The sequence below is a fragment of the Necator americanus genome, chromosome V, assembly GCF_031761385.1.
Source record: "Necator americanus strain Aroian chromosome V, whole genome shotgun sequence".
Taxonomy (NCBI): Eukaryota; Metazoa; Nematoda; class Chromadorea; order Rhabditida; family Ancylostomatidae; genus Necator; species Necator americanus.
In genome coordinates this window covers 3,436,598-3,452,667 of record NC_087375.1, presented here as the reverse complement: position 1 = coordinate 3,452,667, position 16,070 = coordinate 3,436,598, and the positions used below count along the sequence as shown (strand labels likewise).

Here is a 16,070-nt window from a genome sequence, read left to right as displayed (position 1 = left end):
TCTTCAAACGACCAAAACTATTTCCCTAAAATTCGTTCCTCTAAATGGCCCATTCTGTTTATTTTTCCACCATCAAATCAATAATTATTAAGCTATTATTGGTCATACGCAAAAACACGAAAAAATAATTCATTATATCATAAATTTTGCATGGTTCCATTTTATGGCGCCATTACAGAATGGAAATGGGTTGTTTAAAGTTACAATTTTTTTTTAATTTGGAGTAGATTTTTATTTGGTTCCGATGGCAGTGTAGCAATCATTTGTTACACTAAAGAACGTTTCCAAGATTCCGTTTGATACTATAATATTGTTCAAAAATTTTCAAAAAATATAAATCAGCACAAAAAACCAAGAGCAGTATCCTGTAGTGAAAGAAATACTCTTTCAAATGACCTGTCAAGTGACGACGAACTTCTCTTTTACAGTATTCGGGTTTAAAGTTTAAAAAAATTACTCTAAAACTCTTAAATTCAAAGAAAAATTAGTAAATCGCCGTTATTTATGCATTGAACTAATATGTACGCAGTCAAGATACGGCACGGAGAGACGAAAAATAGGAAATTGTGTTATTTTATCAATAGAAAGTAAGTTACGCATCTATGAATTAAGATCCAGCGCTGTTGTTGATTTTTTATGAGCCGATGTTCTCTTCCTGGAAAACCAAGAGTTCTGTTCTGCCATGCAGACGGATGTCGCTCGCCCGCTCCAAGTATATTCTACGCTATGAACCAACGAAAACGGTGTAACAGTTTTAAAATGGAAAAATGTACCAGACATAGACTTGCTACGAGCATTCCTGACCGAGATTCATATTAGTGCCAATGTAAACAAGTATAGTGGTTCACTTCTTTGGAATTAAAAAAAAAGAAATAATAAATAATAAATAATTCATAATATAAAGTAATAATGTAATAAATAAATGAATGATAATAACGCTAGGAACTTAATTGCAGTCTCATAGTCCTGCTGCTGTTTGACTACTAAGGCGGTCTTACCACTCATAATTTTTTTTTGAAAAAAAATAATTTTTCCAACATTCCTCAAAAATTTTCACTCCTTCACATTAGGTTCTACTTCAATTTCTCAGGAATATCGAATAATACTTAGAATCTTTTTATTTTTTTCTCATATGTTCATCCACTCGCATCGTTTACAGTGAAAGTTTCATAAACAGAAAAACGACAAAGTCGCTGACGAATTAATCCAGTTGGGATGCGCCAACGCGCTTTGCTGTAATTCATAATAGTTGAGGTTTTTGGAGCGCGTTTTGGCCTATACAATCACTTGCGGTTCACAACCTCCCGAACAAGTCCGGCAGCAATTTTTGATTTTTGAAAGAAGCGATGAAGGGCTCAGTTTGCACTAGAGCGGTCTTGAACCATCGACCGTGCGGCCAGAGCGGACGGACTCCTATCGACTGCTCTATAAACCGGCTCTTATAAAAATAAACAAATCAAAATAATACCACTCAAATTACCCGGAGAAGCTGGGATGACTTTAAAAGGATCAGCTTACCAAATAAAAACAAAAATTTGTTTACAAAACACATTCTCATTTTTCAGATTTTTCAGAATGTTTTCTGCGGCTTTTATATTATTCTTATATTGATTTTTTATATATATTATATTAATTATTTATTTATATTTGATATTAGCTTCATAATTTTTATTTGTTGATGTCGATTGACGTAATAGTATGATTTCCGTTGGATATTGATTTGACATAATCTAATAACGTTGGTTTTATCCGATTTTTCATATTTTCATTTTTCAGAGTAACTTTCACAAACTGGTTTAGAAAATATTTTGTTTCAATTTCGTTTTTTTGTTTTCAGCTGGAAGAACTGCGTTTTTGAGTAACTCCCGATGAATTTTTGTTAAGCGTCATATTCTTGCAAAGAAAAAAAGGAATCTTTCTTAGAGTCCGTGTAAAGAAATGGTGTATGTTTGCTGTCTGTAGTCGTTCACTGTTCGGAACGAGTTTTAAAAATGAAGCGGTGGTCAGCATAAGTGAAACGGTGGCGACCAGACCACACAGACACAGTGTGACAGTTTGTTTGGACAACAAGCATGGTTGATGAGGTCCTCCCACTCCCCCTTCGGAACACTCGAAGAACCGTAGGGAAACTATTGCCACCAAGTTCCCGTTCCCGTGCCGCGTTGACCGGTCGGGCACACTCTCAACACCACAACAGGGCGCTCCCCCCACACTGGGGCTTCGGGCGCGGCTCAACGTACCGTCTGCTTCTGTTCGACCATCGGAGTCATTCACATTATCCTACGACTCATTTTTATGGGCTTCTTATAGGCCATTTTTAAGCAATGGGCTTCCTATAGGCCAATTTTAAGCAATGGGCTTCTCATAGGCCATTTTTAAGCACCATACCGTAACAGAGGTACTGTACTAATTCACTGGCATATAATTAACTACATACTAATTAGTTCCTTTACACTTTTAATAAGTTTCCGTTATCCTATGAATGAATGCAGGAAGAAACCTAAACTGATGTTTAAATTCCGTAGAAGGTTTATACACGAAATTAAGCGAATTTTTATAATTATATTATCATTATTCAATATTTATTAACATATTTATTTATTTATATACATAGTCCATTCTTACTGTGTAAAATTTGGGCGAAATTCTAATCAGCTTTGTTCCATCTTGTTTTTGTTTTATGGCACACCTGTAGGTGTTTTCAATAAATAAATAAATAAATTTATTTATTTATTTATTATTATATGTCCATATTTCCTTCAAAACCTTACCGTTTCCCTTTTTACTCCGAAGTGAGGTTTTGATTAGTTTCCCTTGTGTGGTGTACTGTAAAATTTCGAAGTGTTTATGGTTCATTTTATGGTCCGGATTGTCACTGCCCGATATTATGGTCCATTCATATTCTTCTAGAAACTACCTTATTTTAGATTCGGTGATTCAATTTAGCCTAGGTAAGGATTTAAGGACTTACGAACCATAGACCGAGCTACTGACACGCTGATGCTACTGTGAAAAATCTGCGCATTTTTCAGTTTCCGAACTTAGAAACTGTGTTTAGAAATCCGGAAAAGAAAATTTAGCTTTCAAAAAAAAAACTGAGACTATTACAGAAAAAAAGCTAAAGTCTACTAAAGAAAATTAAAACTTAAACTAAAAATTAAAATTCTAAAATCTAAAATTTATTCTTTACTAATCAATTGAACAGTTCTCGTAAAGTTTATTGGTTGCTGGAAAAAAGTCTACGTCCAGTTTCTCTCGTATCCATCATTTTTAAGGATGGCTGGCACCCATCCTAGAAAATATTTATATCCAGTAATTAGTGTACATTTCCAGATTCTTTGTTCCTTGCTCTCTTTCTTTTTTCTTTCCGCTCCACAAAAAGAAAAAAAAGCAAATTTTCTCCTCACTAACCTCATGTGGAGTCTTGTTTCCGCAAATAACGGTCGGCATTTTACCCGTGACCTTATGTGTCACCATTTAACTATGCAAATGGGTGGTATAAAATTATACAAATAGCAAACCACGTCATTTTGTGTGAACTCTTGTCCCATGGCGAACTTTTTCTACTTAGAGCAGAAGCGGTTTGATGCTCTCTCTCGATATATCATGTTTGATTGTTTACGGCAGTTAAAAGCTACTTTTTAAAGCATATGAATCCGGTCACGTAACATTAAACGAAACTTGTTGCAAGGTCACCATCTACGTCAACTCTGTCTAGATTCTGATGTTTTCATTTGAATGGAAATTTTCATTACGATGGATTTTTTATGCTTATAATTTTTTTTCATTTTCTTCTTTTTAAATTCTGTTCCTAGAAATGGAATCGTTCGCACTTCTTGTCTTGTGGTCTAAAATAATCTAACATTTAAATTTTAAGCTGATAACAATTTTTTCGGACCTACACACTTTTTTAATACTCATTTTTATTTAATACATACATTGTACATACATGCGGATGGCGCAGCCGGTAAGAGGCCGCACTTTGTCTGTGCCACCACCAATCGATGGTTCGAAACCGCACCAGCGTTCACCAAACCTTTCATCCATCCGATGTGGATAAATTGGTACCAGATTTGTATGTAACGATGAAATACTGGCCTAATATTTTATTCATTATATTTATATTTTATTCGATTTTTGAGTAAGTTTTAAATTTTTTTGAATTTTTTTTTGCCGCGCTGCTTGAAAACTGGAATCTACATACCTATTGATCGAACGAGCAGAGTATGCGAAATTTTCCCTAAACGCCATCACTTCTACGGAACAAATTTATTCTGGAGTCTCTGGAAGGAAGTAATATGTGAAAAGTTGTCTTCAGCTCCTCTCCCTTGAAACTTCGACTTTTTGAACTGTATCTACGTTCCCTTGATGCAGTTTTTTGTCATATTTGGGCAAAATTTTAGCAGATCTGGCTACAGAAAGCACGGCGTCATCGAATTAGTGCGTCGGGAGAATTTGGGATGGGATATGTATGTATAGGATCAAAATTCTTAAACCATTTTTATTCTTTCCATTAGGACGAACTTCTCAAAACGTCAAGACACAACTAAACTTTCATCAAAACCTCGTTAACACAATAAGAAAACATAGATCCATGTAAAAAGTGATCAGTTGTTGTAAAAAAAATTATTCGTGAAAGTACGGTAAATTAGCTGCGAAATTTTTTACTCGAGCTTTCTGTTACTTCATTGTATAGTTTGTGTCTTGAATGGATCTCCATCAACAATATTATAAATCAAATGACAGTATTATAAATTTATTTTTATTTTTTATTTTTTTTAATTCTCATTTATTTTGAATTAAAAAAATTTAGACCATCTCCTTCCGTTGGTCCACTTTTTCCTCTGCCTCATGGACGGCTGAACATGATTGACAGACTACAAATTCCTACTCCTAATTGATGCATCTTTTTTTCTTTTATTTTCTCATTTGTAGACTTCTAAGAAAAAGAAGGACAAAGGTTCCTGGAGAATTGATTCTTTGGAATTTTCTTTGGGAATTGTACTTGATAGTGACGCCAGTTTCACTTGCAACTCTTGCGATGTACTCATAAATGAGATTAATTAATTAATTAATTATAAAAATAATAAGTTAGTTGGTAAGTTATAGTTAATAATAATAAAGTGATTAATTGTTTGTAAACTAATATTTACATTTCTAAAATACATCACTAACAAAATAATACATCACTAACATTTCGAGTTTACCGTTTTCTTGCACAAGAACATGATCAACTTTTAATCGTGTTCTCGTCAACAATTACTGAAGTCGGAGGAGAGGAAAATTTTTTGCGTGTAGGATCAGCGTCCCGGTTTCCGAATCCAGAAAACTATGCACAACAGAGAAAGACGGGTGCGAAGTCAAAGTTTAACATTCCACTCGAAACGAATCCAGTAGTTCTTCCAGTGTCATGTTTATAACCGCACATTTTCAATCTATGGCCGTTCTCCGCTATCTGTCTTCATTTCGACACGTTCCTTGCCCCCAATTAATAGGTCTCATGATTGTCTTTACTCTTCCATGACCTCCATTTTTTTGTTCCAGTCATCAACGTTTGACTATATAACCGTTTACCATGTAATTCTATACGATTCGATGCTCAACATGTGCATTTAAAGGGAATGTATCACGAAAAAGGCAATTTAGAGGTGTCTGTGGGAAAATATAGAGTTTAAGATGTAGATAATGAATATGAGTTGGCCACGGTCAATTTCCCCCAATCGTCGTAAAAAAACGGCGTGGGAAACGGATTTAGCCCCTACGAGGTACGTTAGAACGCGCCACCGTTGCACATGCGCTGAGCTCGCGAGCGGTCTTCTCACCAGCCTATCCAAGTAAAACCAATGAATAGCCTGTTGAGGAGACTGGAACGTGTGTAAGGATGGATGGCGCGTTCCAACGTACCTTGTAGGAACCAAAGCGGTCCACGAGCCGTTTTTCGCGACGATCATGAAAAATTGGGCTGGACCAGCTGATATTCGCAGTCCACACCTTGAGAACTCTCTCTCTCACTTTTCCTGAAAAGATCCCTACTTTGACAGTTTTGTAATACGCTGTCTCAAAGCGTTTAATGTTTCGTTCAGTTTTGAGTCGGGAAGTCGTTATCACTATATTAATAAGTAAAAAATGGAATCCAATTCAAAATAATAATATTACTACATATTATATGACCTCTTTAGGTTCTCGAACCTCTGAGGCTCTTGGTGTCCACCCAAAAAATGCTGCGGAGGGTACTCAAAAATGGCGTATCATAAAATTTACTACGTTCGACTCTTTGTGGAACAATAGAGAGTTCGGATTGTAGACTACGACTATGACTGCGACTCCGCCCAATTTTCCCTTCGTCGCAAAAAAAAAAACAGCTTGGGAACCGGTCTATTTCCTACAAAGTACGTTAGAACACACCCTCTTGCACCCGCTCCTGTTCCCTCAGCAGCCTTTTCCTATTGGTTGTACTTGAGTCGTCTGTTTACGAGACCTTATTGATTTTCGACCGCTCGCACGTCCACGCGGCGCGTGTGTGACAATGGCGCGTTCCAATGTACCTCGTAGCAACTAAGGACGCCTTTCCCACGCCGTTTTTCAGGACGATTAGGAGGAGTTGACCGTCGTCACCGTCTCATACACGTAAACTAGAACAACCACTCTTTATTGTCCCTTAAAGGCTACAATGACCACAATTTTGTGTTTTCGGGCTGTTTTAACGACGCAAAAGAACCCAAGCGGCTATTAAAAATGTTAAATGACTATTTGCAATTATTCTTCCACAAATCCTACAACATCTTCAATATTTGTGTGCGAGATAATACACCTAGGGACCAGAAGTCAAAATTTTCAGCATGGTTTTCCATAGTTTTTCTTTTTGATGGTTTTCCAGTTTACTTTCGTGTATTGTCTGCCTTATCCATTTCTCTTCAAAATTTTACATCGTCGAAATTTTCTCCGTTCTTTACTCATTGTGTACATGAAAGTATTGGGCATTTTTCTTTGTTTTCTTACTGATCAGTTCGTTGTTGTTCGCCGTTGTTCACTGTTTTCACTGTTTTCACGTTAGCGTCTCCTTTTTTTTCCTCTCACTGAAGTGAACCGCACTGATTTATTTTTAAAAATTTCAGATGTTTATCTTCGTTTTCTTCTACGCATTAATTTCCCTGACATCATCTCAAAGTGGTCAGCACCATTGGCAGCGTCGACCGCAACCGCTTTCGTCAGCTCATCGAGGATTTAGTCCTCCGTCCCAGAGACGGCTCTCGACAGCTGCCGTTGTTAACGCTCTTCCTACCGTTAGGTTGAATGGCCATTCTCAGGTAGTCGATATTTCTTCTTATTTTTGAAATATATTTAAAGAATCTACATTAAAGTATTTATTTTATTTTTTATATATTTTATTGCATTATTACATATTGTTATATATTTTATTATACTATCTTATTATTATATTATGCTATATTGTATATTTTTAACACTTTTATATATTTATTTTATAGTATTTTAATTTTATTTTTTTATGATTTATTATCTATTATATATTTTTAACGTCAATTTTTATTATAATTCTATTATGTATCTTTATTTATATATACTAAATATAATTAATTATTATTAATTTGGTTTATTAATCAATTAATTGTTATTATAAATATATATATATTTATACTTATTACATATTATATATTTTTAACGTCAATTTTTATTATAATTGTATTATATATTTTTGACGCTTTTATGTATTTATTTCATAGTATTTTTATTTTATTGTTTATGATTTATTAACTTTTTTTATTTTTTATAGTTTTTTAAGTGTTTCGTTCTTATAGATAAATGTTTTAGCAACTACATCCGGATCTACTGGATGCAAAAGCGTCCGAAAATGGAGGTATAAAAGCTGGAGCGTCGATTTTTGCTGGAAATATGTCCAAGGAATTTCTTACGGATATATCTGACTATATCTACGGTCTGATGTCCGGGAAGCCACAAACACGATTACATCGAACGCGATCTCGTGCGCTACATGCAGCGCGTCAAAGCGACGAAGTTCTTGACTATGAGGATGAGGCGAAGGCGAGGGACGCGGCCGAGGAGCGAGTGTTGGCGAGTCGACGAAGTATGGCCGTAGTGCAGTCGCGTCCACGAACGGCTGTTCCGCCGCCGCGGCCGGCGTCGCTTCGCCGACGACCGAACGGAATCAGTAGACGAAGACCTGCGAATTCTCATCGGACCGCGGATTCACCTTCCGCCACTGCTCGGAATAGGGCCGGTAGCCGGCGACGGTTACGTGCCGGTGGAGTGGCATAACTCGGACTCACTCACTATACGGTTCAAGCTGACCTCATTTACTGTACATATTTGTTAAAATTTTGTATTTTTGTAATTTCGCCTTTGTATCTATTGGTATTGTTTAAAACATTATAGTATGATTTTGCTCATTTTTCGTGAAACAGTACGTATTGTACGATGTAAAGTAGTACGAGTTGTGATTACGACAAGGAAAAGAGTATTTGATGTTTTTCCCGAGATAAACATGATTGATATAAACCGAGAAAAGCTCGATTTCCATGAAAAGGCGTGGAATTTTCCACCCGAAATACAAGGAATTCTGTTAGAAAATTTCAAAAATCCAGAAAAATTTCTGCAAATTCTGAACTGAAAATATAGGCGACGGGGAAAAAGATTTCCAGAAACACACGAACTTCTCGCGGGACCTGAGCTTAAAGTCAGCATGCCACGAATCTGAGGTGGTGCAGATTTCGGGTGGAGTATTCGTATACGGGATGGGAGACTATGGAGACGGTGGTGATTCCGTCCATTTGTTCCTAATTGCCGTAAAAAACGACCCGGAAGATGCGGCGCCGCACAAGACTGGCGCGCTCCAATCGAACTCCTTGTGGAAAGTAGCGCGCTCGAAGCCGTATTGTCCGAGCTGTTTTTTACGGCAATTAGGAAGAAATCGACGGAATCACCACCCTCTCCATAGTCTCCCATCCCGTATACGAATACTCCACCTGAAATCCGTACCACTTCAGATTCGTGGAGTGATGCCTTTAAGATCTACAAAGGCTATAAAAAATGACTCGTTAATGGTTTGCGAAAGCGAATTTTAGTGCCGGTCCTGAGCAGAACCGTCGAGAGCCTGTTCCTTCCCCCGTCCACGGAAAAAAATGGAAACTAAAAATTTTAAATTGAACACCAACAAATTATCCGCCACCTGTAGCTCGCTCCTAAAATTCCATTTCTCCCGATCAGGATAGCTGCAATACACGGCTCCCGTTCAATAGGGGAACAGGAGTAGCATGAGATTTTTTTCTTGAAGTTTCTTCATCGAGAAATCTGGACGAGTTGAGTTGGTAGATAAAATAAAAAAATAAATAAATTACAAAAATTAAAAAAAAACAAGATAAAACAAAGATAAATGATAGATGACAAAAAATTAAAAATTAAAAAATAAAATAAAACAAAATAAAAAACAAATGGAAAAATATTATAAAGATCTAAAAAAGGCAAACTAAAATTATGCGTCTCGTATCTTATGGAAAGCAATCGTTACTGGTTCTATGGTCGAAAGGTTACTGTTAAGAGCCGTCATGTTCCCGGCTAACTTAATTTTACTTCCCCTCACAAATGCGGTAACGTCTCTGACCTTCGACAGTTAATGGATGATAAAACTACGACCAATTTTTTTTCTATTTCCTTGAAGGACGAGACTCTCAACCTCAACCTGACCGCCTTTTCCTCTTTTTTGTGGAGCAAATAGATCTTTAAAGTTCAGCTTTAACACATCTCTAAGGTATTTTCTTCCGCTACTCATCTTAGCTTAAAATATCTTCAAATTGTTTATGAACTGCAAAAATTACATAAGTTTTCAACAACGTTAGTCAGCAATTCGTCATTGAGCTCAACATTACTACCGTACCGTTGTTATGCGGAATAATTTCATCGAGATACGTAGATTTTAGCAAGATTCTCGTCCGATAACCCACTCTACTTATGAGTTGACCCTTTTTAAGATTATTAGCTGATCTCAATCTTCAGTTCCTGTCATATCGCTCCTCTAGGTGGCGCTTTCTCAGTTTTTCTTTGTGTGTTTAGTATATGAAACTGTCCCAGTTGTGAAATGGATAAGAATTCTTTTTTTTAGTTCCCCAGAGCTACTAACAGTATCCAGTAATTGCGTATTTTCTGCCCGGTTTGGGTAAAATTGTAAAAGTCGTGCATTTAACTCGGAACTCAAAAAATAAAAATTTGCCTTTGGATACCGTAAGAGTTTAATTTTAAAAAATCACTACTTTTCCTCAATCCTGCTGCTATTTAAGCTATGGGACCTAAAGTTAAAGGTTTATTCGGAATTGGTTTGAACTAAGGATCTTTCCTTTGAGTCTAATCTAATGAGTTATAGAGATAACTTTTCGTATAAACTTGAAAATTCCGTCATTTTGCTCTCGCTTTTCCACTGTCAACATGAAATTTGTTGGCGAAGAAATAAGTATTTTGGATAAAGAAAAATTTCCCCATTTATTCCTCATCCAATTTTCTTAACACTGCATCTAAGTTCAATTAGGATACGGAGACTGCTTTGATTTACCGTATCCTTTTGTTAATTGATAAAAAAAATCCAATTATGTAGTAGTAAAACTTCTCTGATGAATTGGAGGTCAACTCGTGAAAATTCGTCACTCACGGGTAGGGTTTATGTAGAGATACCACCGCTTAATTATTATTGATGCGACTAGGACAATAATCATCAAATTTGAAAATCCCTACTACATTTCTGGGAGGGCAGATGTCAGTGCTGACATTTCACTAGCTAAAGAAGAGCTATAACAGTTTTAAGAAGGATAGTTGAAGCTGCAGTTCTTGTATCGAATTCGATTTTCCTGAAAAGTTCAAAGATGTTTGAAAACATTAAAATAGTGTTTTTTTTTCTCTTACTCTTACCCACTTCTCTGGGCACATTTCTCACATTTTGGCACTCATTATGTATTTGTATTTCTCATTTTATACCATGAAGTCAGCAGAAAATGTGTTCAACCTTGTAAACGCGACGCAGTCCCATCAGCGTACACTTTTTCCCCTTCTCGAAACACAATTTTTCCACCATCTCTCCGCTTTGTCACAGTCAAAGACAGTTGATTACTGTTCAGACAAACTAAACCCCTTGTCATTCCTGAATCACGTCGGATGTTATTGTTCTTCTGACTTCATCTGACATCTCCATCATCTGCTGACACGTTCACAGTCAGCGTAGGCGTAGCGTCTTGTGAGAATAACTGGTACTCCATTTTTGCAGAGCACTAATACATCAGTTGGAGTCGGAGCGATGCGTGTTCGGGAGTTCATATTCGTGGTCTCCACGGGACTCTTAATCCTTTCCTGGTGGAACAGTAAGTTCACAAGATTTATTTATTTGTTTATTTATTTACTTACTACCTTTAATGGCCTGTCAAAAAGGACGTGGCAAGGTCAAATACAAAAGTACAGTAAATACATAGGTAAAAAGACAGAGGAAAGAATAAAACGAGAAGAAATCCGTGCCATGCTCGATTTTTTATATTTACAAGTTAGATTAGAATTAGATTAGTTAGATTTAGAAGGCTAACTACAAATATTACCTAAATTACTTAGGATTTATACAATACATCTACGTCTGCTGTAAAATCAGGTAATATCAATCCGAACGAATAAAAATTAGGTCCTTTCATGCTTTTGCTTATGAAAAAGTAGGTCTGCCGTCATCTAAAAACACATCGTCGCCAAATTTTGCATCACTTATTTATTTTAAATTGAATTCAAATTAATTTTTACAAACACAACTTGAAAGAGAGGAAAGGAAGATAAAGTGACAACCTACTACCATGTGATGGTGCTGTGCTACCCATTCAAATCGATTTTATTGATTCATCCATTTTTCTCGCGTATTCTTCCGAAGCTCCATAACGTGCTCTAACAATTAGGTCGGTAAATTTACCTTGAGATAGTTTGTGTAAAGTTTTCCTGGCGAGAAAAAAACTTTTAAGTGGATGAGTTAAAATCACTCTATCAACTCATCGTTGTGTCTCCTTTCATTTTCAAAATGATCGGAAGTGCTAATAATATATACAAAAACAAATTTAGATAAGCAAAATAACAATAAAAATAATAAAAATACAAATAATGATAGTAATAACTGTTGTTGTACATGTAATTCATATGTAAACACAAATGCTTGACAACATTTCCATGGGACCACTGAAAATCACGTTTGAACTGACGAATATGAAAACAATAAATCTGCAGAAAAGAAAATAAGTGAAGAAAAATAAGAAAAAAAATAAGAAAATAAATAAGCAAAGACAAGGCCATGGCGTGTGATACATATGTACATAGAATGAGGGCGTGGACAACAGATCTCAATTATCGAACGAATTCGATGATCTCCGGCATAGGTAGGTCCGAATTCAACCGCTGACCTAAAAATCGATCATCTATGTAGGTATCCATCTTTTCCCAACAATGCATCTTTTCTCAACGATCCATCTTTTCCCAACTTTTTTCTGCTGCTCTTTTCTTTATGATCTTATTTTCAGCTCTCACTTTATTCGAGTCCATCCTCGACTCCTCCGATACAACACAGAGAATCACCGGGTACAGTAACACGCTCGATTGGAGCACAACGAGGTTTCCTGTGAACAATTTTTATGTCATCAGATAATAATTTTGCTTAGTTTTCCTTTTTAGAAGATGAACGTTTCAATAAAATCGATGAGGAACATTCCAAGAAGCCAATCAATCCTATGTTTATTAAGACGTTAAATACGGTAATAAAGTTTTGTTCGTTCTTTTCGGGTAAAGTTAGTATGTATGAAGTTAAGAGTAACAACTTAATTATTACTTAATTACGGTAAAACTTAACATACTTACACAATTACCTTAATTATATAGAGACTTAGCGTGAACATCCAGAAAAAACCCAGCTCTTTTCTAAGTTTTTTTTTTATTTTAAGGTTTTAATGAAATTTCTACGTGACGTTGCTACTGTAGTTCGTGAATCTCCTGTGGATGCAGACCAGATGGAACAGGCTGACGTCTCTCAACTCCTGGCAAAATCATTATCCGGAATGATTCTTGTAGGTGGTCGATGTTCAGGAAAAAAAAAACTCTACAAAAATATGATCAAAAATCCATATTTTTATCAACTTACCTTTTGAATATATATTTTATATTTTTAAATTGTATTTTTATTCTTTCTCGTATTTTTTTAATACATTTTATATATTTTTTGTTTATTGATTTTACTGGTCGATGTTCAGAAAAGACCCTAACCCCAAAAATCCCAAAAATTTGGTCGAAAATTCGTATTTTTAACAACGTATTTTCTAAACATATTTTTATATTTTGCATTTTTAAATTGTATTTTTATTCTTCTCGCATATATTTTATTTATTTCTTATTTATTAGTTTAATTGAATCAATTTATTTTTTGACTGCGTATTTTTAACAAGGTGCGCTTTGAAAAAATTCCTAATAACAAGATAACCGTAATTTCAGACGGGATCAACCCGCCATGGTCAGCCGCAACGTCGTTTACCTCCGAAGGTTCCTCCCTCACACGTTGTCCCACTGGAAACCGCGTTTTCACTCGGAAACAGTCATCACAACGGAATCGAACAAGGTTTGACGTACTGGAACGGCGATGGGAGAAAAAATCAGCTCGAGGAGAAAGGGAAAGATTCGAATCTCACTAAAAATAACACTTTTTTGCCGTCAACCGGATCATTTCCGGAAGAACCTTCCTCGAAGGTCCCAACAGCTAAAATCCCTACTCAGACTGGAATTAATCGAGAAGTAATCAACTTGAATCGACGACCTGTCCCGTTGAAAACAACAATAACAAATAACCGTCAACCGTCACCAATGGGACGTAGACGCCCACTGAATCATTTTCGACGACGCCCTCTACAAAGATTCAATGGATATTCAACAAGTTATCGCGGATCTCGTCTAAATCGTAAACCACTGAGATCACATTTCAATCCCAACGCTGTTACTACCATGAATAAGAGCATATTCTCCGGAAATAGGATGAACCGCAAAGAAAATCTCCCACAGTACCGTTCTACAGGAAGAGAAAAAATATCCAAGGCGATTCCAAGCAAAAAAGATCACATTGTAAAGATGTTCTCATCCGATGACTTGACGCAGACAATTTCTCAGCAAGAGAAAAGAATTCTTCCAGACAGGAAACTCACATCCAAGACTGGAATGGTTCCGTCACGGAACAATCCCTCCGGTTATAAAGCGCGCCCGAACATGAGACCTAAACAGGAGCTAAGAAGGAATCCGACAGTCTCGTACCGTAAAAACCGTAACTTCAGTCCAATTACACAGACATTTCACCGACAGGCTACGGTAAATCCCAGACCCACCTGGACACCATCCACAACCTCGAAAAGATATCCGACCGGGCATAGTAATCGACCGCTTGAAACTGTTCAACAGTTCCGATCTACAAGTTCCTCGTCCCCGCATCACTCACCAAGTCCTCCTCTCCCACAAAAACTTACGGTGGAGAACCAAACTACTCCAAAAGCTGTTCCTCCGGGTTCGCCAGCTTCTCCAGTGAAGAATCCTCGACCTTCAAATCGAAGCCAGGATGAATTATCCCCAAGACAAGCGATCCTGAATGATATGATCTTTGATCTCTTCACCAAATTTGGAGTAAAATCATTCCTAATGAAAACCGATGAAGGGACATTAAAAGGGGATACAGATCCTAAACATACGCAATTTGTTCCCCTGGCATTGTTCCAATTCCCTCAACAGAAAATCCATGACAAACAGACATTTCTCACTCCTCAGTCCTCGCCTCGGATACCAACCAGAAATTTACACGGACCCGGAGGGAATGACCTACGAGTAGCAGTAAGTGAAGCTCACCGTAATACTGTATCACCACCGACGACGAGGACCACACCCAGCATGAAACGTTTTTGGACGGCAGCCATCGATGAGAGCGTACCGGATCAGAATCCACTATTCTTCCGGAATAGTGTTGGAACGTTAATCCCGTGGAAACGTACTTTCGGTGTTACGAGGAAGCAACTTCGGGCACTTTTGAGAACATATCGGCAATAAGAGCATTATCAACGAGCATTCCACGTGAAATTTTACATTCCGTCCAATCCCGGGTTTTATAAGCACTATACTCATTTATTTATTTATTTCATACGAGTTCTCAGGATGATCATATGTACCTCCTTCATTGCGAAGAATAAATTAATTTGCATAGTTGAATTCTTTTCCAGCTTCTTAGCTCCAAGCTCTTCAAGCGCTTCAAGCTCCGTTTCCAACTTCTTCGCTCGACATTGACATTTATTTATTTGTTTATTTATTTATTAACATACACCAATAGTGCACCAAAAAAGGTAAAAAGAAAACAGACTTTTTTTGAGTGGGGACTCTAAAAAAACATTCGGGGCCCAATTTATTGTCAGCAGAACTGGTGCGATCCTTTTTCTGACGGAAAAATTGTTGGAGATCTGGACAAAGAACGAATTACCTGATCCTAGAGCTTTGAACTTCGAACCGTACTATTTGAAAATTATCAATTTTTTAATTTTTGCGTAAACAAAGGGGTGGTGTTTGTCAATAATGAACTGCGCGTCCAAGTAAAAATGATTTAGATGCATTTCAGCTACAGTCCTATAGTTTGTTGTAGTACTCCTAGACTTCAGTCATTCCATTGATGGCGGCATACCACGAATCTGAGGTGGTGCGGATTTCAGGTGGAGTATCCGCATACGGGGTCGTAGGGTATGGAGACGGGGGTGGTTCCGCTCATCTCTCCCTGCATCACTGCAAACAGCCGCCTCCAGAATGCTGTTTTGTACTACGCCATCTCTTGCAACGCTCCACCCCTTGCGCCGCCTCCGCCCTGCGATTCGTCGAAAATCAATTCGGACTGCCCCGATAGGCAGCAAGGGCAAGGGTGGCGCGCTGCAAGAGAAGGCATCACACAAAACAGCATTCAGGGGCCGGCTGCTTACAGTGATTCGGGAAGAGATGAGCGGAACCACACCGGTCTCCATAATCTACCC

At 37.2% G+C, this 16,070-nt stretch overlaps 2 protein-coding genes across 3 annotated transcripts; both read left to right on the top strand.

Annotated features, from left to right (window-relative positions):
• Nucleotides 1-7,115: 7,115 nt before the first annotated feature.
• On the top strand, nucleotides 7,116-8,295 carry RB195_012813 (uncharacterized protein; the record flags this gene model as incomplete). The annotated part of the gene is made up of 2 exons (XM_064202369.1): nucleotides 7,116-7,307; nucleotides 7,831-8,295. 2 exons carry the CDS (start codon nucleotides 7,116-7,118, stop codon nucleotides 8,293-8,295), a joined length of 657 nt encoding a protein of 218 aa, XP_064058250.1.
• Nucleotides 8,296-12,361: 4,066 nt separating this feature from the next.
• RB195_012812 (uncharacterized protein) lies at nucleotides 12,362-15,108 on the top strand (the record flags this gene model as incomplete). Of its 2 annotated transcripts, none has more annotated exons than XM_064202368.1 (4): nucleotides 12,362-12,419; nucleotides 12,712-12,791; nucleotides 12,978-13,100; nucleotides 13,522-15,108. In XM_064202368.1, the coding sequence occupies 4 exons, from the start codon at nucleotides 12,362-12,364 to the stop codon at nucleotides 15,106-15,108; spliced, it is 1,848 nt and encodes a 615-aa protein (XP_064058248.1). The 2 variants fall into 2 exon arrangements, with proteins under 2 accessions (XP_064058248.1, XP_064058249.1); XM_064202367.1 differs by having other exon boundaries at nucleotides 12,404-12,419.
• Between the last annotated feature and the right edge of the window lie 962 nt (nucleotides 15,109-16,070).